This window comes from Somniosus microcephalus, unplaced genomic scaffold (assembly GCF_052327205.1).
Source record: "Somniosus microcephalus isolate GS21.2 unplaced genomic scaffold, FLI_Smic_1.0 unresolved_chr1, whole genome shotgun sequence".
Classification (NCBI taxonomy): Eukaryota; Metazoa; Chordata; class Chondrichthyes; order Squaliformes; family Somniosidae; genus Somniosus; species Somniosus microcephalus.
Window position 1 is genome coordinate 79,636,081 of NW_028225179.1, and position 23,004 is coordinate 79,659,084.

The 23,004-nt window shown below is 54.0% G+C and overlaps 1 protein-coding gene across 1 annotated transcript; it reads right to left on the reverse strand.

The window, feature by feature from the left end:
- Window positions 1-1,815: 1,815 nt before the first annotated feature.
- LOC147095516 (beta-2-microglobulin-like) lies at window positions 1,816-22,317 on the reverse strand (the record flags this gene model as incomplete). The annotated part of the gene is made up of 5 exons (XM_085974643.1): window positions 1,816-2,555; window positions 3,377-3,424; window positions 5,472-5,504; window positions 5,747-5,848; window positions 22,032-22,317. Coding segments are annotated over 4 exons (468 nt in total), but the record flags the coding sequence as incomplete, so codon positions are not given.
- Between the last annotated feature and the right edge of the window lie 687 nt (window positions 22,318-23,004).

Genomic DNA, 23,004 nt, shown 5'->3' on the forward strand with positions numbered 1-23,004 from the left:
ACCATCATCCTTTTGTCTCTTAATCGCTCCTACCTTCCATCCTATCACAGACCTTCCCCTTTGTTCTGCCCTCCTCTTCCCCCTTTCACTGCCCCTGCTTAAAAATCTGTTACATCTCCAACTTTTTCCAGTTCTGACGCAGGGTCATAGGCCTGAAACGTTAACTCTGTTTCTCTCCACAGATGCTGCCTGACCTGCTGAGTATTTCCAGTATTTCCTGTTTTTATTTCAGATTTCCAGCATCCGCAGTATTTTGCTTTTATATAATTGCATGCTTTGACAGTCGATTGGAGGGAGGTCACGCCTAATTCTAGGCAAACAAGGACACAATAGTCTGTGCAAGATAATGGCTGACTGAAACCAGAGTGGAGACAAATGAGTTTCAGCTGATGCAAGAGCATGCTGTCCAGAGCCCTGGAAATACCAACCTTGATTCTGGTCATCGTTGCTTGAAGATTGTATGATTGATTCTGCTAATGTTACAATAAAGCCTTGTTATACCCAATTGGGATTGCCAAGCTGAATCACTGACAGGATAGCTTGGGGCAGAGTGCCCCTGACACACTAAAAATCACTGGTTAGGCCTGTTACAAAGGCTCAGCATAACTTCCTTGCTTTTGTACTCTGCCTCCATTTATAAAGTCAATGATCCTGTAACTTTTTAAAAAAAGACTGATGAACTTGTCCTGTCATCTTCAAAGATTTGTATACGTGAACCCCCAGGTCTCTCTGTTCCTGCACCCCATTTAAAATTGTACCATTTAGTTCATATTGGCTCTCCTCATTCACCCTACCACCATTTCCAAGCTTCGTGTCATCTGCAAACTTTGAAATTATTGTACACCCAAGTCCAATTCATTAATATTTATTAAAGAGCAGTGGTCCCAATACCGACCCCTGGGGGACACCACTCTATACGTCACTCCAGTCTGAAAAACAATCGTTCACTGCTACTCTCTGCTTTTTGTCCCATTTTGTATCCATGCTGCCACTGCCCCTTTAATTCCATGGGCTTCAATTTTGCTAACACATTTATTATGTGGCACTTTATCAAATGCCTTTTGAAAGTCCATATACACATCAACCGCACTACCCTCATCAGCCCTCTCCGTTACTTCAAAGTTAGTCAAACACGATTTGCCTTTAACAAATCCGTGTTGCTTGTCATTTATTAGCCCATATTTTTCCAAGTGACAGTATATTTTGTCCTGGATTATAGTCTCTAGCAGTTTCCCTACCACCGACATCAGGCGGACTGTCCTGTAAGTTGCCAGGTTTATCCCTCTCCCCTTCTTTGAACGGGTGTGTAACATTTGCAATTCTCCAGTCCTCTGGCACCATCCCTATATCTAAGAGGATTAAAAGATTGTGGCCAGAACCTCTGCAATTTCCACCCTTACTTTCCTCAGTAACCTTGGATACATCCCAGGTGACTTTTCTACTTTGAGTGCTGCCAACCTTTTAAGTACCTCCCCTTTATTTTTTTTTATTCCCATCCAATTTCTCTTGTGCCCTCCTTTACTGTGACATTGTCAGCATCCTCACCTGTGATGATGCAAAGTACTCATTTAATCTTCTCTTAATGATCCCCCATGTGGCAAACTTTCCGAAAGTCCATGTGCACTACATCCACTGCATTTTCCCATCAACATGTCTGTTACTTCTTCAAAGAATTCTATGAGCTTTAGCAGGTATGATCTTCCCTTCTGAAATCTGTGTTGGCTACTTATTTATTACCACTTCAGCTAGAAACCTGGTAATTTCATCCTTAAAATAATGTTCCCACCATTAGATGCATGAGACAGAGACAGGAAGTAGAGTACAAACTTCATTTATTACTGGATTTCAGCAAAGACATAATTGCAGGAAAAGAGCCCATTTGCAAAGCACAACCTCCCCCCCACCCCACAAAATAATCTCTGATCATAGGCTCCCTGATCTCCCGGCAATCAAAACCTCCCCCATTTCAACACTGGGATCAATGCCTCACATCCCCCCCCCCCCAGGACTGAAGGTCTCATGGAGCAGTTCGCCCCCCACCTCCCGCCACTCCAGGATGGTCTCGGGAAACCCCCCCCTGCCGGCCAAGGGGCAGGCTGTGTGTGCGCCACAGTTGGTCAAGGGCCAGTTGGACTGAGTGCAAGTGGAGTTCTAGTCCCAGTTAGCACATCTGACAACCAGAAACTAAGAGGGGATGAGATGAAGATCAGGGTCATTCTCCCATGGAATCCGCTCCCCCATCTCAGGGATAATTAAAGAGATTTAACTTTTAAAAAGCAACAGTGGAAACAAGCCCCGCAGTGAAACCAGTTTCGACATCCCAGAGAATGTGCAGAGTAAACAATACAGATCAAAGCTCCAATCACCAGGCTCCCAATACAGAAATCACACATGTAATAATCTACAACCCCACAGTTACAATGAAACAGTCTCAGATGTAGAGCTGTCATCAGTCACTCGCCATCATCTCGATGAAAAGACACCCTCCCTGATTCTCTCATCATCTCCTCCCGCTGACTGAAGTCCCTGGAGTATCAGCGGGACACAGGGGGCCACTGGAGAAGAGAAATAAATAGATGGTTACAGAGCAAGGCAAACCCATCAGACCCACCCAAATACCAGCAGCAAAACCCATCAGACCCACCCAAATACCAGCAACAAAACCCATCAGACCCACCCAAATACCAGCAGCAAAACCCATCAGACCCACCCAAATACCAGCAGCAAAACCCATTAGACCTACCCAAATACCAGCAGCAAAACCCATCAGACCCACCCAAATACCAGCAACAAAACCCATCAGACCCACCCAAATACCAGCAGCAAAACCCATGACCCACCCAAATACCAGCAGCAAAACCCATCAGACCTACCAAATTACCAGCAGCAAAACCCATCAGACCCACCCAAATACCAGCAGCAAAACCCATGACCCGCCCAAATACCAGCAGCAAAACCCATCAGACCTACCAAATTACCAGCAGCAAAACCCATCAGACCCACCCCCCCCATAATAATGAATCCTGGGGGAGAGACAACACAAAACCCCATTGACCAATTTCAGGGAAACTTGACTCCCGTAAATGAAACTGAGCAGCTGACGGGAGGCCATGTCAGGGCGAGATGTTACCACAAGTGTTTACCCCCCCCCCCAGGATATCTCCAGCCTCAGACTGTGCAGGACCAGCATCTCCAGAAGGCCAGTCTCAACGCTCAGTGTTGAATTGTATGACCTGGTCTTTAACACCTATACATGGAGGGACAGATACTGGGCTCTGATTCAACCCGCGAGTGTGTAAAGTGAACACCAGCTGTTATATCCCAGCTCGAAGGCCAGGTAAGGATCTGCTCACACTTTGATCAATAATATTCATACCTCAGGCAGTGGCGGAGGAGTTGGATGAGGATTCCCCTTTATCAGAAGCTGTTAATGGAAGGACAAGCGTTAAAAAACTGTTCACCATGCGAGAGAGAGACAGCCCCGCCAGTGAGAGGCAGAGACAGGAGAAATTATGATGGAGAATAAGGAAATGGCAGAAACGTTAAACAAATATTTTGTATCTGTCTTCACAGTAGAAGACACAAGCATACCGAAAATGGTGGGGAACCAAGGGTCTAATGAGGGTGAGGAACTTAACGTAATTAGTATAAGTAGAGAAAGATTACTAGAGAAACTAATGGGACTAAAACCCGACAAATCCGCTGGACCTGACGACCTACATCCTAGGGTTCTAAAAGAGGTGGCTGAAGAAAGTGGGTGCATCGGTTTTGATCTTCCAAAATCTAGGGAATTTTGGAACGGTCCCAGGGGATTGGAAGGTCACAAATGTAACACCGCTACTCAAGAAAGGAGGGAGAGAAAAAACAGGGAGCTACAGGCCAGTTAGCCTGACATCAGTCGTCAGGAAAATGCTGGAATCCATTGTTAAGGAAGTGGTATCAGGGCACTTAGAAAATCATCACATGATTAGGCAGAGTCAACATGGTTTTATGAAAGGGAAATCGAGGGAAATCGTGTGACAAATTTACTAGAGTTTTTTGAGGATGTAACTAGCAGGGTAGATAAAGGGGAACCAGTGGATGTAGTATGTTTGGATTTCCAAAAGGCATTTAATAAAGTGCCACATAAAAGATTATTATACAAGATTAGGAGTTGGGGGTAACATAGTAGCATGGATAGAGGATTAGTTAACAGACAGAAAACAGAGAGTAGGGATAAACGGATCTTTTTCAGGTTGGCAGGCTGTAACTAGTGGGGTACCGCAGGATCAGTGTTGGGGCCTCAGCTATTTACAATCTATATTAATGACCTAGATGAAGGGACCGAGTGTTGTGTATCCAAGTTTGCTGATACAAAGCAAGGTGGGACAGTAAGCTGTGAGAAGAACACAGAGTCTGCAAAGGGATATCGATAGACTAAGTGAGTGGGCAGTAAGGTGGCAGCTGGAGTATAATGTGGGGAATGAGGTTATTCACTTCGGTAGGAAGAACAGAATATTTTTTAAATGGTGAGAAACTTTCAAATGTTGGTGTTCAGAGATTTGGGTGTCCTCGTGCAAGAAACACATAAAGCTAGCATGCAGGTACAGCAAGCAATAAGGAAGGCAAATGGCATGTTGGCCTTTATTGCAAGGGTGTTGGAGTATAAGAGTAAGGAAGTCTTGCTACAATTGTACGGGGCCTTGGTGAGACCACACCTGGAGTACTGTGCACAGTTTTGTCTCCTTATCTAAGGAAGGATACACTTGCCTTGGAGGCGGTGCAACGAAGGTTCACTAGATTGATTCCTGGGGTGAGAGGGCTGTCCTATGATGAGAGATTGTGTAGAATGGGCCTATACTCTCTGGAGTTTAGAAAAATGAGAGGTGATCTCATTGAAACATACAAGATTCTGAGGGGGATTGACAGGGTAGATGCTGAGAGGTTGTTTCCCCTGGCTGGAGTGTCTTGAACTAGGGGGCATAGTCTCAGGATAAGGGGTTGGCCATTTAAGACTGAGATGAGGAAGAACTTCTTCACTCAGAGGGTTGTGAATCTTTAGAATTCTCTGCCCCAGAGGGCTGTGAATGCTGAGTCTTTGAGTATATTCAAGGCTGCGATAGATTAATGGACTCTGGGGGAATCCAGGGATATGGAGATCGGGCAGGAAAGTGGAGTTAAGGTCGATGATCAGCCACGATCTTATTAAATGGCGGAGCAGGCTCGAGGGGCCGTATGGCCTATTCCTGCTCTTACTACTTATGTTCTCGAGAGATAGCCCCGCCGTTCTTGAGAGATAGCCCCGCCGTGAGTGAGAGGTGTGTGTGTGTGTGTGTGTGTGTGTGTGTGTGTGTGTGTGTGTGTGTGTGTGTGAAAAAGGGGAGAGAGAGAGAGAGAGCCCCGCCATCAGAGAGACTCCTTCACTATCAGACAGAGGGCGACACACCCACACAGTTAAGTGAAGATCCAGTTGTGGCTCGAGGTAAACTTACTCTTTGCAGGATTGTAGCCGCTCTTCTTCACCGCTGTAAAACAAGGAACCCTCGGTTAGTGACGCCGGAGAGGAGAGGAGAAACTCCAAGGGAAAGGTGCCTCTCCAACTAGCGCTCCCCCCACCACACACTCTGGAACCCCCCCACTCACTCCCTCCCCACCCCCCAATACCCACCCCCGCACACCCCCCAGGCTCCCATTCTCGCCCCCCACTTCCTGCGCCTAGAAGCCCCCCCACCCCGTGAGGACCTGCCCATTTTCTCCCAATTCCTACCTTTCTTCTTGTAGATGACGACAGCCACGACGAGAGCAACGAGCAGCAGAATCACAAGCACAACACCGATAATAATAGGGACCACTGAGCCAGCCTCCCGCACTGTTAGAGAGAAAGAGAGAGAGAGAGAGAGAGAGAGAGAGAGAGTCACACGTCAGGGATCAGAGAGCAAGAGAAACAGTAAAATCCCAGGATATACCGGGCCCTGTCGTACTGTAATATCCCAGGCCCTGTCGCAGTGTAATTTCCCAGGATACACCGGGCCCTCGTACTGTAATATCCCAGGATACACCGGGCCCTGTCGTGCTGTAATTTCCCAGGATACAATGGGCCCGGTCGTACTGCATTATCCCAGGGTACACCGGGCCCTCGTACTGTAATATCCCAGGATACACCGGGCCCTATCTTACTGTAATATCCCAGGATACACCGGGCCTTGTCGTACTGTAATATCCCAGGATACACCGGGCCCCGTCGTACTGTAATATCCCAGGATACACCGGGCCCTGTCGTGCTGTAATATCCCAGGATACACCGGGCCCTGTCGTGCTGTAATTTCCCAGGATATACCGGGCCCTGTCGTACTGTAATATCCCAGGGTACACCGGGCCCTCGTACTGTAATATCCCAGGATACACCAGGCCCTGTCGTGCTGTAATATCCCAGGGTACACCGGGCCCTCGTACTGTAATATCCCAGGATACACCGGGCCCTGTCTGTTGTATCCGTGTGTTAATGGAGACACGGAAAGCAGGAGTTGATTTAACAAGTGTTTACTGAACAAAGTCTGGAGGTGAACTAACTATACAAGACGCTATACAGGCTTATATACCCGAGTGGTCACTACCGGTACTACAGTACACAGCGGCTTCAAAAAAATAGTTCCTCTTAAAAAGGTACATACACCACAATTCCTCCCCTTTTAGATAAATAGTACATAACATTTTTACAAGAACAATAATCTACACATTTGCTGAAGTTAATCAATTATAAGTCAGTCTCTCTGGAGGCTTCCTGACTCAGTCCGGATAACGCCTCGGTGGTGTAGTAGGTTTCGGTGGTGTAGTAGGTTCTTTTGGCAAGGTCGATTCGGCTTGACTGCCAGTGTCGGGTTCATCTGGTTCCAGTATCACCGGATCGGAGGTAGATACTATGGGTATCTCTGCTTCATCATTAGGCGTATAGAGTTGTGGTGTAGGTTGTCCCTTTTCGGATGACTATGATCTGGTCAGCATGGCGCCTTATTATGCTTTCTCCAATGTCCACGGTATACATCAGCGGTCCTAGTCGTGTGCAAATAGTTCCAGGCTACCATTTCTCGGTATGGTAGTCCCGGGCCAAAACTTGTTGACCTATCTGGAAGGTTCTAGTTGGCCTTTCATTCATGCCTTGAAATTGCCAGTTCTCTACGTCCCTTCTGACGTTTGGCTTGATCAAATCCAGCCAGCATCTTAGTCTTCTATTGAAAAACATCATGGCGGGGGTTTGGTTTGTAACCAAGTGTTGCATTCCTGTATGCAAACAAGAAGTTATCTACCTTATGTTGTAGATTTATGTCTTCATTACCCATGGCCTTTATGGCCTTCTTGAAGGTCTGAACAAACCTTTCAGCTAATCCATTGGTGGCGGGATGGTATGGGGCGGACGTGTAGTGCTTAACCCCATTGTTTTTTTTAAGAACTTCCTGAATTCTTCGGATACAAATTGCGGTCCATTATCAGAACAGATCTGTTCAGGCAGCCCATTCCTGGCAAATATGGTCCTTAATACTGTGATGGTTTTTTCCGTGGTGGTGGAGGACATCTTTATTACCTCCGGCCACTTGGAGTGTGCATCAACCGCGATTAAGAACATGGAGTCCATAAATGGACCAGCAAAGTCGCTATGTACCCTTTGCCAGGGAGATGAGGGCCACTCCCATGGATGTAGAGGGGCTTGTGGTGGGGCGTTTTGGACCTTCTGGCATCCTAGACAGCTCTTGGTCATTTCTTCGATGTCTCCATCGCTACCTGGCCACCACACAAACACTCTGGCTAAGTTCTTCATTTTCACTCCACCCAGATGCCCCTCGTCAAGCTCCTTTAGCACTTTATCCTGGAGTTTGGGTGGAATCACCACTCTGGATCCACACATCAAGGTTCCTCGGCACACTGACAGCTGTTTTCTTTGCGAGAATGCTGGCAACAGTGGTTCGCCATGTGCTGGCCATCCCTTCACCGTTAAATCGTAGACTCGTGAGAGAGTCGGGTCATTTCTCGTTTCCTTTTCAATGGTAGGCGCGATAAACCGTCAGCATTCCCATGCTGTTTTGTTCCTTTGTATTCTATGTCATATTGGTGTGCCCCTAGGAAAAGGGACCACCTCTGTAGCCTTTGCGCTGTCATAATGGGAACGCCCTTTTTAGGGTTGAATATGGAGACGAGGGGTTGATGGTCAGTCAACAAGGTAAATTTTTGTCCGTGTAGGTAATGGTTGAATTTCTTCACCCCCCACACCAGGCTGAGTGCCTCCCTGTCGATCTGGGCATAGTTATGCTCAGCTGAGTTCAATGAGCGTGACGCAAAAGCTATCGGCTGCTCCGAGCCATCAGGGAATTTATGCGATAATACCGCTCCCACGCCGTAAGGGGATGCATCGCATGCCAGTCTGATTGGCAGTGATGGGTTGTAATGAGCCAACACTTCCTTGGACGTGATCAAGCCTTTGCATTTATGGAAGGCACGTTTACAGTCTTCGCTCCATTTCCAAATTACTCCCGTTTGTAGCAGTGCATTAAGAGGTGCAGAACCGTTGACAAGTTCGGTAAAAGTTTATGATAGTAATTTATGAATCCCAGGAACGACCTTAATTGTGAGACATTTTCAGGCGCTGGGGCTTTTACGACCGCTTCAATTTTTTCAGGTGATTTATGCAACCCTTCTTCGTTAATAACATGGCCACAATATGATATTTGTTTCTGGAAAAATTCACACTTGGGGTGATTTGCTCATAGGCCCCGTTCTCAGCCTCGTGAGCACCTGCTCCAAATTGGCAAGGTGCTCGTTGTCATTTTCTCCTGTTACAAGGATGTCGTCTAGGTAGCATTGAGTCCCCGGAATCCCTTGCAGGACTTGCTCCATAGCTCGTTGCCAGGTAGCTGGAGCTGATGCTACTCCGAAAACCAGCCGATTGTACTGGTACAGGCCTTTGTGTGTGTTTATCGTGAGATACTTTTTAGAGGCCTCTTCAACCTCCATCTGTAGATATGCCTGTGCCAAGTCAATTTTGGTGAAACGTTTCCCTCCGGATAGTGAGGCGAAAATATCTTCTATCCTCGGAAGAGGATACTGTACCGTATGAAGAACCGGGTTTACAGTCACGAAGTCCCCACAGATGCAAATTTTTCTCTGTTCTTCAGATTTATCATTATTCAACGTTTTCTTCATGACCGGGACGATGGGTGTTGCCCACTCGCTCCAATCTACCTTGGATAACACGCCTGCTTTTTCCAAATTCTCCAGCTCTGCCTCGACTGCTGGACGAATTGCGTATGGCACCGGCCTTGCCTTAAAAAACTTGGGAATTGCCGCATCTTCCACTTTTATTGAGGCGGTGGCGCCTTTCAGGGTTCCTAGTTCCTGTTGAAACACTTCTTTGGCGTTAGCCAAGATTTCTTTTAATCGTCCAGGTATGACGTCATCATCATTTTTTTTCTTACTGGTCACAGTCAGTGCCTGAATGGAGTGCCAGTCTAAACGTATCTTTCTGATCCATTCACGTCCCAACAACGGTGGACCACCATCTTGCAGAACGTATAAATACAACTTCTGTATTTCCTTGCCGTTGTATACAACAGGCACCCTTATTTTCCCTCTGGGGTATACTTTCTGCCCCGTATCGGTCTTCAAGATAATGGATGTGTCTTTCAAAGGTATATGCGGAAATAGCCGCTCGTAATCCCGTCGACTTATGACGGTCAGAGCTGATCCTGTATCTAGCTCCATTTTAACTGGGGACCCCGCTATTGTGAGGGTAACCCAAATGGTCTGGTAATCTTCTTTGGCAATTACATTATGTAATTTGAGACAGCTTAGTCTCTTGTTTCCGGAGTCGCTATCGCTCTTCTGGTCTTTGGAGCTACTGTCCATCATCATTTGTACCTTTCTGTACTTTTCCTTATTGACCTTTTTACTGTCAGCGGATTTTTTTCCAGATCGGCATACACGTGCAATGTGTCCCATCTTTCCGCACTGCCTGCATGCTTTGTCCTTGAACCAGCAGTCCCTCTGGTCATGGGTGGATCTGCCGCAGCGATAACATCTCTCGAAACCCCGTGTCATTTCATGGGTGCCGAAGTCCTGTGGCTTTTGCTGTATCTCTGCAGCTCCTCTTGCTGCTGCTTCGTATGATACAGCCACACTGAAAGCCTTGTCCAGTGTCAAATCTTTCTCAGAAAGTAGTCTTTTCTGTGTTCCTTCACTTAGGAAACCGCAGACGAATTTGTCTCGTAGAGAATCTGCCAGTCCTGCCCCGAATTGGCAGTCCTTTGACAGCTTTCGTAATTCGGTGAGGTAATCAGCGTTACTTTCATTCTTGTGCCGATTCCTCCTGAAGAATTTGAATCGTTCCGCTATCAGCAGCGGTGTTGGGTTTAAGTGCTCCTGTAGGGTATCAACAATCTCCTTAAAATTCTTGTCCATCGGTTTGGCTGGAGTGATCAAGTTTCGTAACAGCCCGTATGTCCTTGCACCCATCAGATTTAGAAGTACCGATGCCTTTTTATCATCCGCTACTTCATTCGCCTTGCAATATACCGCCACTCTTTCCACATGTGGTCCAATCCTCTCACTATCGAAAGCAATAATATTGCCAGTCTTAGGCATCCTGAAAATCAAAAATGGCGCCTCCCGCGCTTTCCCTTCTTCCCTGCTGAGTCAAGATGGCGCCTTCCGCGCTTTCCCGCCGCTGCCAACGCTGTTCTCCGCGGTTTTTATTCACACATATATTTTTAAACAGTTTCTCCGTCACTTGGAGAATCGTTCCCGTCGGACTCTCTGGGACTTTCCCCTCCCTCTGCTTGGTCCGAACGCCGACCTGCTTTGCAGCGCCGGCCGTCTCCTGAGTGCTCCACCCTCTGTCTGTTTGCTCCTGCCTTCCGAGCCGCTGCCCGGCCCCGCTGCAGAGCTACCCGATCGAGCCCCAGCCCGCCGCCCAGGAAGGATCAGTGCACTACTTGCCATCAGCCCGTTTAGCTGGTGAAACCACAGTTTTTTTTTTCTTCGACCTTCGTCTGAGGAATCGATCTCCTGGAGGTGCTGCCGAATTGCAGGTAAGTTCGTTTCTAACTCGTCGCCACTGTTGTATCCGTGTGTTAATGGAGACACGGAAAGCAGGAGTTGATTTAACAAGTGTTTACTGAACAAAGTCTGGAGGTGAACTAACTATACAAGACGCTATACAGGCTTATATACCCGAGTGGTCACTACAGGTACTACAGTACACAGGGGCTTCAAAAAAAAGTTCCTCTTAAAGGTACATACACCACACTGTCGTACTGTAATATCCCAGGATACACCGGGCCCTGTCGTACAGTAATATCCCAGGATACACCGGGCCCTGTCGTACTGTAATATCCCAGGATACACCGGGCCCTGTCGTACTGTAATATCCCAGGATACACCGGGCCCTGTCGTACAGTAATATCCCAGGATACACCTGGCCCTGTCGTACTGTAATATCCCAGGATACACCGGGCCCTGTCGTACTGTAATATCCCAGGATACACCGGTCCCTGTCGTACTGTAATATCCCAGGATACACCGGGCCCTGTCGTACAGTAATATCCCAGGATACACCCGTCCCTGTCGTACTGTAATATCCCAGGATACACCGGGCCCTGTCGTACTGTAATATCCCAGGATACACCGGGCCCTGTCGTACTGTAATATCCCAGGATACACCGGTCCCTGTCGTACTGTAATATCCCAGGATACACCGGGCCCTGTCGTACAGTAATATCCCAGGATATACCCGTCCCTGTCGTACTGTAATATCCCAGGATACACCGGGCCCTGTCGTACAGTAATATCCCAGGATACACCGGGCCCTGTCGTGCTGTAATATCCCAGGATACACCGGGCCCTCGTACTGTAATATCCCAGGATACACCGGGCCCTCGTACTGTAATATCCCAGGATACACCGGGCCATGTCGTACTGTAATATCCCAGGATACACCGGGGCCTGTCGTACTGTAATATCCCAGGATACAGCAAGCCCTGTCGTACTGTAATATCCCAGGATGCACCGGGCCATGTCGTACTGTAATATCCCAGGACACACCGGGGCCTGTCGTACTGTAATATCCCAGGATACACCAAGCCCTGGTTTCCAGTACTGTTTCTACATCAAACACACCTCCACCTTCTCATCCGAACTAATACCATCAGCATTTCAGTGCCTTTCCCGCCCCAGTTTTCAGTCCCCGCTCCATTACTGCCCTCTATATAAATGGTGTGAGGATCATCCTCTGAAACAGGACCTGGATCCATTGAAATCTATAAGATTCCCACACCCAGCCCTGTCCCGGTCTGACAGCCCAGCACTGACCCTCCCGGACCCTGCCCTGTCCCGGACTGACAGCTCAGCACTGACCCTCCCCCGGACCCAGCCTTGTCCCGGACTGACAGCCCAGCACTGACCCTCCCGGACCCAGCCCTGTCCCAGACTGACAGCTCAGCCCCAGACTGACAGCTCAGCACTGACCCTCCCGAACCCAGCCCTGTCCCGGACTGACAGCTCAGCACTGACCCTCCCCCGGACCCAGCCCTGTCCCGGACTGACAGCCCAGCACTGACCCCCCCCGGACACTGCCCTGTCCTGGACTGACAGCTCAGCACTGACCCCCCCCAGACCCAGCCTTGTCCCGGACTGACAGCCCAGCACTGACCCTCCCGGACCCAGCCCTGTCCCGGACTGACAGCTCAGCACTGACCCACCCCCGGACCCAGCCCAGTCCCGGACTGACAGCCCAGCACCGACCCCCCCCGGACACTGCCCTGTCCTGACAGCTCAGCACTGACCCCCCCGGACCCAGCCTTGTCCCAGACTGACAGCCCAGCACTGACCCTCCCGGACCCTGCCCAGTCCTGGACCGACAGCTCAGCACTGACCCCCCCCCGGACCCTGCCCTGTCCCGGACTGACAGCTCAGCACTGACCCCCCACCCCCAGACCCAGCCCTGTCCTGGACTGACAGCTCAGCACTGACCCTCCCCCGCACCCTGCCTTGTACCGGACTGACAGCTCAGCACTGACCCCCCCACCCCCAGACCCAGCCCTGTCCCGGACTGACAGCTCAGCACTGACCCTCCCCCGCACCCTGCCTTGTCCCGGACTGACAGCTCAGCACTGACCCCCCACCCCCCCCCGGACCCTGCCCTGTCCCAGACTGACAGCTCAGCACTGACCCCCCACCCCCGGACCCAGCCCTGTCCTGGACTGACAGCTCAGCACTGACCCTCCCCCAGACCCTGCCCTGTCCCGGACTGACAGCTCAGCACTGATCCGCCCAGACCCTGCCCTGTCCCGGACTGACAGCTCAGCACTGACCCTCCCCTTGTGGTCCTGTAGTGAGATTGGATCCTCACAGCTCAGCACTGACCCTCCCCCTGTGGTCTTGTAGTGAGGCTGGATCCTCACAGCTCAGCACTGACCCTCCCCCTGTGGTCTTGTAGTGAGGCTGGATCCTCACAGCTCAGCACTGACCCTCCCCCTGTGGTCCTGTAGTGAGGCTGGATCCTCACAGCTCAGCACTGACCCTCCCCCTGTGGTCCTGTAGTGAGGCTGGATCGTCACAGCTCAGCACTGACCCTCCCCCTGTGGTCTGTAGTGAGGCTGGATCCTCACAGCTCAGCACTGACCCTCCTCCTGTGGTCTGTAGTGAGATTGGATCGTCACAGCTCAGCACTGACCCTCCTCCTGTGGTCTGTAGTGAGATTGGATCCTCACAGCTCAGCACTGACCCTCCTCCTGTGGTCTGTAGTGAGGCTGGATCCTCACAGCTCAGCACTGACCCTCCTCCTGTGGTCTGTAGTGAGATTGGATCGTCACAGCTCAGCACTGACCCTCCCCCTGTGGTCCTGTAGTGAGGCTGGATCCTCACAGCTCAGCACTGACCCTCCCCCTGTGGTCTGTAGTGAGGCTGGATCGTCACAGCTCAGCACTGACCCTCCCCCTGTGGTCTGTAGTGAGGCTGGATCCTCACAGCTCAGCACTGACCCTCCTCCTGTGGTCCTGTAGTGAGATTGGATCGTCACAGCTCAGCACTGACCCTCCCCCTGTGGTCTGTAGTGAGGCTGGATCGTCACAGCTCAGCACTGACCCTCCTCCTGTGGTCCTGTAGTGAGGCTGGATCCTCACAGCTCAGCACTGACCCTCCCCCTGTGGTCCTGTAGTGAGGCTGGATCGTCACAGCTCAGCACTGACCCTCCCCCTGTGGTCTGTAGTGAGGCTGGATCCTCACAGCTCAGCACTGACCCTCCTCCTGTGGTCCTGTAGTGAGGCTGGATCGTCACAGCTCAGCACTGACCCTCCCCCTGTGGTCTGCAGTGAGGCTGGATCCTCACAGCTCAGCACTGACCCTCCCCCTGTGGTCCTGTAGTGAGATTGGATCCTCACAGCTCAGCACTGACCCTCCCCCTGTGGTCCTGTAGTGAGGCTGGATCCTCACAGCTCAGCACTGACCCTCCCCCTGTGGTCCTGTAGTGAGGCTGGATCCTCACAGCTCAGCACTGACCCTCCCCCTGTGGTCTGTAGTGAGGCTGGATCCTCACAGCTCAGCACTGACCCTCCCCCTGTGGTCCTGTAGTGAGGCTGGATCCTCACAGCTCAGCACTGACCCTCCCCCTGTGGTCCTGTAGTGAGGCTGGATCCTCACAGCTCAGCACTGACCCTCCTCCTGTGGTCTGTAGTGAGGCTGGATCGTCACAGCTCAGCACTGACCCTCCCCCTGTGGTCTGTAGTGAGGCTGGATCGTCACAGCTCAGCACTGACCCTCCCCCTGTGGTCTGTAGTGAGGCTGGATCGTCACAGCTCAGCACTGACCCTCCCCCTGTGGTCTGTAGTGAGGCTGGATCGTCACAGCTCAGCACTGACCCTCCCCCTGTGGTCTGTAGTGAGGCTGGATCCTCACAGCTCAGCACTGACCCTCCTCCTGTGGTCCTGTAGTGAGGCTGGATCGTCACAGCTCAGCACTGACCCTCCCCCTGTGGTCTGTAGTGAGGCTGGATCCTCACAGCTCAGCACTGACCCTCCCCTGTGGTCTGTAGTGAGGCTGGATCCTCACAGCTCAGCACTGACCCTCCCCCTGTGGTCTGTAGTGAGGCTGGATCCTCACAGCTCAGCACTGACCCTCCCCTGTGGTCTGTAGTGAGGCTGGATCCTCACAGCTCAGCACTGACCCTCCCCCTGTGGTCCTGTAGTGAGGCTGGATCCTCACAGCTCAGCACTGACCCTCCCCCTGTGGTCCTGTAGTGAGGCTGGATCCTCACAGCTCAGCACTGACCCTCCCCCTGTGGTCTGTAGTGAGGCTGGATCCTCACAGCTCAGCACTGACCCTCCCCCTGTGGTCCTGTGGTGAGGCTGGATCGTCACAGCTCAGCACTGACCCTCCCCCTGTGGTCTGTAGTGAGGCTGGATCGTCACAGCTCAGCACTGACCCTCCTCCTGTGGTCCTGTAGTGAGGCTGGATCCTCACAGCTCAGCACTGACCCTCCCCCTGTGGTCTGTAGTGAGGCTGGATCGTCACAGCTCAGCACTGACCCTCCTCCTGTGGTCCTGTAGTGAGGCTGGATCGTCACAGCTCAGCACTGACCCTCCCCCTGTGGTCTGTAGTGAGGCTGGATCCTCACAGCTCAGCACTGACCCTCCCCCTGTGGTCTGTAGTGAGGCTGGATCGTCACAGCTCAGCACTGACCCTCCCCCTGTGGTCTGTAGTGAGGCTGGATCGTCACAGCTCAGCACTGACCCTCCCCCTGTGGTCCTGTCGTGAGGCTGGATCCTCACAGCTCAGCACTGACCCTCCTCCTGTGGTCCTGCAGTGAGGCTGGATCGTCACAGCTCAGCACTGACCCTCCCCCTGTGGTCCTGCAGTGAGGCTGGATCCTCACAGCTCAGCACTGACCCTCCCCCTGTGGTCCTGTAGTGAGGCTGGATCCTCACAGCTCAGCACTGACCCTCCCCCTGTGGTCCTGTAGTGAGGCTGGATCCTCACAGCTCAGCACTGACCCTCCCCCTGTGGTCTGTAGTGAGGCTGGATCGTCACAGCTCAGCACTGACCCTCCCCCTGTGGTCTGTAGTGAGATTGGATCCTCACAGCTCAGCACTGACCCTCCCCCTGTGGTCTGTAGTGAGGCTGGATCGTCACAGCTCAGCACTGACCCTCCTCCTGTGGTCCTGTAGTGAGGCTGGATCGTCACAGCTCAGCACTGACCCTCCCCCTGTGGTCCTATAGTGAGGCTGGATCCTCACAGCTCAGCACTGACCCTCCCCCTGTGGTCCTGTAGTGAGGCTGGATCGTCACAGCTCAGCACTGACCCTCCCCCTGTGGTCTGTAGTGAGGCTGGATCGTCACAGCTCAGCACTGACCCTCCTCCTGTGGTCTGTAGTGAGGCTGGATCCTCACAGCTCAGCACTGACCCTCCTCCTGTGGTCTGTAGTGAGGCTGGATCCTCACAGCTCAGCACTGACCCTCCCCCTGTGGTCTGTAGTGAGATTGGATCGTCACAGCTCAGCACTGACCCTCCCCCTGTGGTCTGTAGTGAGGCTGGATCCTCACAGCTCAGCACTGACCCTCCCCCTGTGGTCTGTAGTGAGATTGGATCGTCACAGCTCAGCACTGACCCTCCCCCTGTGGTCCTGTAGTGAGATTGGATCCTCACAGCTCAGCACTGACCCTCCCCCTGTGGTCCTGTAGTGAGATTGGATCCTCACAGCTCAGCACTGACCCTCCCCCTGTGGTCCTGTAGTGAGGCTGGATCGTCACAGCTCAGCACTGACCCTCCTCCTGTGGTCTGTAGTGAGGCTGGATCGTCACAGCTCAGCACTGACCCTCCCCCTGTGGTCTGTAGTGAGGCTGGATCCTCACAGCTCAGCACTGACCCTCCCCCTGTGGTCTGCAGTGAGGCTGGATCGTCACAGCTCAGCACTGACCCTCCTCCTGTGGTCTGTAGTGAGGCTGGATCGTCACAGCTCAGCACTGACCCTCCCCCTGTGGTCTGTAGTGAGGCTGGATCGTCACAGCTCAGCACTGACCCTCCCCCTGTGGTCTGTAGTGAGGCTGGATCGTCACAGCTCAGCACTGACCCTCCCCCTGTGGTCCTATAGTGAGGCTGGATCCTCACAGCTCAGCACTGACCCTCCCCCTGTGGTCCTGTAGTGAGGCTGGATCGTCACAGCTCAGCACTGACCCTCCCCCTGTGGTCTGTAGTGAGGCTGGATCGTCACAGCTCAGCACTGACCCTCCTCCTGTGGTCCTGTAGTGAGGCTGGATCCTCACAGCTCAGCACTGACCCTCCCCCTGTGGTCCTGTAGTGAGGCTGGATCGTCACAGCTCAGCACTGACCCTCCCCCTGTGGTCCTGTAGTGAGGCTGGATCCTCACAGCTCAGCACTGACCCTCCCCCTGTGGTCTGTAGTGAGGCTGGATCGTCACAGCTCAGCACTGACCCTCCCCCTGTGGTCCTGTAGTGAGGCTGGATCGTCACAGCTCAGCACTGACCCTCCCCCTGTGGTCTGTAGTGAGGCTGGATCGTCACAGCTCAGCACTGACCCTCCCCCTGTGGTCTGTAGTGAGGCTGGATCGTCACAGCTCAGCACTGACCCTCCTCCTGTGGTCTGTAGTGAGATTGGATCGTCACAGCTCAGCACTGACCCTCCCCCTGTGGTCCTGTAGTGAGGCTGGATCGTCACAGCTCAGCACTGACCCTCCCCCTGTGGTCTGTAGTGAGGCTGGATCCTCACAGCTCAGCACTGACCCTCCCCCTGTGGTCTGTAGTGAGATTGGATCCTCACAGCTCAGCACTGACCCTCCCCCTGTGGTCCTGTAGTGAGGCTGGATCCTCACAGCTCAGCACTGACCCTCCCCCTGTGGTCTGTAGTGAGGCTGGATCCTCACAGCTCAGCACTGACCCTCCCCCTGTGGTCCTGTAGTGAGGCTGGATCCTCACAGCTCAGCACTGACCCTCCCCCTGTGGTCCTGTAGTGAGATTGGATCGTCACAGCTCAGCACTGACCCTCCCCCTGTGGTCTGTAGTGAGGCTGGATCGTCACAGCTCAGCACTGACCCTCCTCCTGTGGTCCTGTAGTGAGATTGGATCCTCACAGCTCAGCACTGACCCTCCCCCTGTGGTCCTGTAGTGAGGCTGGATCCTCACAGCTCAGCACTGACCCTCCCCCTGTGGTCTGTAGTGAGGCTGGATCGTCACAGCTCAGCACTGACCCTCCCCCTGTGGTCTGTTGTGAGGCTGGATCCTCACAGCTCAGCACTGACCCTCCTCCTGTGGTCCTGTAGTGAGGCTGGATCGTCACAGCTCAGCACTGACCCTCCCCCTGTGGTCTGTAGTGAGGCTGGATCCTCACAGCTCAGCACTGACCCACCCCCTGTGGTCCTGTAGTGAGGCTGGATCGTCACAGCTCAGCACTGACCCTCCCCTGTGGTCTGTAGTGAGGCTGGATCGTCACAGCTCAGCACTGACCCTCCTCCTGTGGTCTGTAGTGAGGCTGGATCCTCACAGCTCAGCACTGACCCTCCCCCTGTGGTCTGTAGTGAGGCTGGATCGTCACAGCTCAGCACTGACCCTCCCCCTGTGGTCTGTAGTGAGGCTGGATCGTCACAGCTCAGCACTGACCCACCCCCTGTGGTCCTGTAGTGAGGCTGGATCCTCACAGCTCAGCACTGACCCTCCCCCTGTGGTCTGCAGTGAGGCTGGATCCTCACAGCTCAGCACTGACCCTCCCCCTGTGGTCTGTAGTGAGGCTGGATCCTCACAGCTTAGCACTGACCCTCCCCCTGTGGTCTGTAGTGAGGCTGGATCCTCACAGCTCAGCACTGACCCTCCCCCTGTGGTCCTGTAGTGAGATTGGATCCTCACAGCTCAGCACTGACCCTCCCCCTGTGGTCTGTAGTGAGGCTGGATCGTCACAGCTCAGCACTGACCCTCCTCCTGTGGTCCTGTAGTGAGGCTGGATCCTCACAGCTCAGCACTGACCCTCCCCCTGTGGTCTGTAGTGAGGCTGGATCGTCACAGCTCAGCACTGACCCTCCCCCTGTGGTCTGTAGTGAGGCTGGATCCTCACAGCTCAGCACTGACCCTCCCCCTGTGGTCCTGTAGTGAGGCTGGATCCTCACAGCTCAGCACTGACCCTCCTCCTGTGGTCCTGTAGTGAGGCTGGATCGTCACAGCTCAGCACTGACCCTCCCCCTGTGGTCTGTAGTGAGGCTGGATCCTCACAGCTCAGCACTGACCCTCCCCCTGTGGTCCTGTAGTGAGGCTGGATCCTCACAGCTCAGCACTGACCCTCCCCCTGTGGTCTGTAGTGAGGCTGGATCGTCACAGCTCAGCACTGACCCTCCTCCTGTGGTCTGTAGTGAGGCTGGATCCTCACAGCTCAGCACTGACCCTCCCCCTGTGGTCTGTAGTGAGGCTGGATCCTCACAGCTCAGCACTGACCCTCCCCCTGTGGTCCTGTAGTGAGGCTGGATCGTCACAGCTCAGCACTGACCCTCCCCCTGTGGTCCTGTAGTGAGGCTGGATCCTCACAGCTCAGCACTGACCCTCCCCCTGTGGTCCTGTAGTGAGGCTGGATCCTCACAGCTCAGCACTGACCCTCCCCCTGTGCTCCTGTAGTGAGGCTGGATCCTCACAGCTCAGCACTGACCCTCCCCCTGTGGTCCTGCAGTGAGGCTGGATCGTCACAGCTCAGCACTGACCCTCCCCCTGTGGTCTGTAGTGAGGCTGGATCGTCACAGCTCAGCACTGACCCTCCTCCTGTGGTCCTGTAGTGAGGCTGGATCGTCACAGCTCAGCACTGACCCTCCCCCTGTGGTCTGTAGTGAGGCTGGATCCTCACAGCTCAGCACTGACCCTCCCCCTGTGGTCTGTAGTGAGGCTGGATCCTCACAGCTCAGCACTGACCCTCCTCCTGTGGTCTGTAGTGAGGCTGGATCCTCACAGCTCAGCACTGACCCTCCCCCTGTGGTCTGTAGTGAGGCTGGATCGTCACAGCTCAGCACTGACCCTCCCCCTGTGGTCTGTAGTGAGGCTGGATCCTCACAGCTCAGCACTGACCCTCCTCCTGTGGTCTGCAGTGAGGCTGGATCGTCACAGCTCAGCACTGACCCTCCCCCTGTGGTCTGTAGTGAGGCTGGATCCTCACAGCTCAGCACTGACCCTCCCCCTGTGGTCTGTAGTGAGGCTGGATCCTCACAGCTCAGCACTGACCCTCCTCCTGTGGTCTGTAGTGAGGCTGGATCGTCACAGCTCAGCACTGACCCACCCCCTGTGGTCCTGTAGTGAGGCTGGATCCTCACAGCTCAGCACTGACCCTCCCCCTGTGGTCTGCAGTGAGGCTGGATCGTCACAGCTCAGCACTGACCCTCCTCCTGTGGTCTGTAGTGAGGCTGGATCGTCACAGCTCAGCACTGACCCTCCTCCTGTGGTCCTGTAGTGAGGCTGGATCGTCACAGCTCAGCACTGACCCTCCCCCTGTGGTCCTGTAGTGAGGCTGGATCGTCACAGCTCAGCACTGACCCTCCCCCTGTGGTCCTGTAGTGAGGCTGGATCGTCACAGCTCAGCACTGACCCTCCCCCTGTGGTCCTGTAGTGAGGCTGGATCCTCACAGCTCAGCACTGACCCTCCCCCTGTGGTCTGTAGTGAGGCTGGATCGTCACAGCTCAGCACTGACCCTCCCCCTGTGGTCTGTAGTGAGGCTGGATCGTCACAGCTCAGCACTGACCCTCCCCCTGTGGTCCTGTAGTGAGGCTGGATCGTCACAGCTCAGCACTGACCCTCCCCCTGTGGTCTGTAGTGAGGCTGGATCGTCACAGCTCAGCACTGACCCTCCTCCTGTGGTCTGTAGTGAGATTGGATCGTCACAGCTCAGCACTGACCCTCCCCCTGTGGTCCTGTAGTGAGGCTGGATCGTCACAGCTCAGCACTGACCCTCCTCCTGTGGTCTGCAGTGAGGCTGGATCCTCACAGCTCAGCACTGACCCTCCCCCTGTGGTCCTGTAGTGAGGCTGGATCGTCACAGCTCAGCACTGACCCTCCCCCTGTGGTCCTATAGTGAGGCTGGATCCTCACAGCTCAGCACTGACCCTCCCCCTGTGGTCCTGTAGTGAGGCTGGATCGTCACAGCTCAGCACTGACCCTCCCCCTGTGGTCCTGTAGTGAGGCTGGATCCTCACAGCTCAGCACTGACCCTCCTCCTGTGGTCCTGTAGTGAGGCTGGATCCTCACAGCTCAGCACTGACCCTCCCCCTGTGGTCCTGTAGTGAGGCTGGATCCTCACAGCTTAGCACTGACCCTCCTCCTGTGGTCCTGTAGTGAGGCTGGATCCTCACAGCTTAGCACTGACCCTCCTCCTGTGGTCTGTAGTGAGGCTGGATCCTCACAGCTCAGCACTGACCCTCCCCCTGTGGTCCTGTAGTGAGGCTGGATCGTCACAGCTCAGCACTGACCCTCCCCCTGTGGTCTGTAGTGAGGCTGGATCCTCACAGCTCAGCACTGACCCTCCCCCTGTGGTCCTGTAGTGAGGCTGGATCGTCACAGCTCAGCACTGACCCTCCCCCTGTGGTCCTGTAGTGAGGCTGGATCGTCACAGCTCAGCACTGACCCTCCCCCTGTGGTCTGTAGTGAGGCTGGATCCTCACAGCTCAGCACTGACCCTCCTCCTGTGGTCTGCAGTGAGGCTGGATCGTCACAGCTCAGCACTGACCCTCCCCCTGTGGTCTGTAGTGAGGCTGGATCGTCACAGCTCAGCACTGACCCTCCCCCTGTGGTCCTATAGTGAGGCTGGATCGTCACAGCTCAGCACTGACCCTCCCCCTGTGGTCTGTAGTGAGGCTGGATCCTCACAGCTCAGCACTGACCCTCCCCCTGTGGTCCTGTAGTGAGATTGGATCGTCACAGCTCAGCACTGACCCTCCCCCTGTGGTCTGTAGTGAGGCTGGATCCTCACAGCTCAGCACTGACCCTCCCCCTGTGGTCTGTAGTGAGGCTGGATCCTTTCAATGAAACACAATCTTACCATAAAACACGACCACCTTCTCCTCCAGCCCGCTGTGCTCCACCTCACAGGAGAACTTTGCCTGGTCCTCGGGGTCAATCTCCACCCATCTGTTGATCTGGTAGGTGCCGTCGTGATTGGGCAGGATCCCACTGGACTGGGTCTCATCGAGGGATTTCCCGTCCCTCCGCAGAGTCACCTCGATGGCTTGAGGGTAAAACCCGGTGGCAACACAGGAGAGCCGGTTAGCATCACCGGGACGGGTAAAGGACACGAGGGGGACAACTGAAAGAGAGAGAGAGAGATGTTAGCACAGGAACCTCGAGGGAAACCTCACTCGCCAACTCAGTCAACCCTCACTCAAGGACACTCAAGTCTCTCCCCACCCCCAATCCCTCACAACCCCACTCCGTCTCTACCCACACCCCCAACACGCTCCGTCTGTCCCCCCCTACACACACTCTCACCCTCCCCCCCGCACACTCTCACCCTCCACACACTCACCCACCCCCCCCACACTCAGCCTCCCCCCCCCACACTCAGCCTCCCCCCCCCACACTCAGCCTCCCCCCCCCACACTCAGCCTCCCCCCCCCACACTCAGCCTCCCCACACAAACTCACCCTCCCCCCACTCACCCTCCCCCACTCACCCTCCCCCCCCACACACTCACCCGCCCCCCCCCACACACTCTCCCCCTCCCCCCCCACACACACTCTCCCCCTCCCCCCCCACACACACTCACCCTCCCCCCCCACACACACTCACCCTCCCCCCCCACACACACTCACCCTCCCCCCCCACACACACTCACCCTCCCCCCCACACACACTCACCCTCCCCCCCACACACACTCACCCTCCCCCCCACACTCTCCCCCCCCACACACACTCACCCTCCCCCCCCCACACACACTCTCACCCTCCCCCCCCACACACTCTCACCCCCCCCCCCACACACTCACCCTCCCCCCCACACACTCTCCCCCCCCCCAC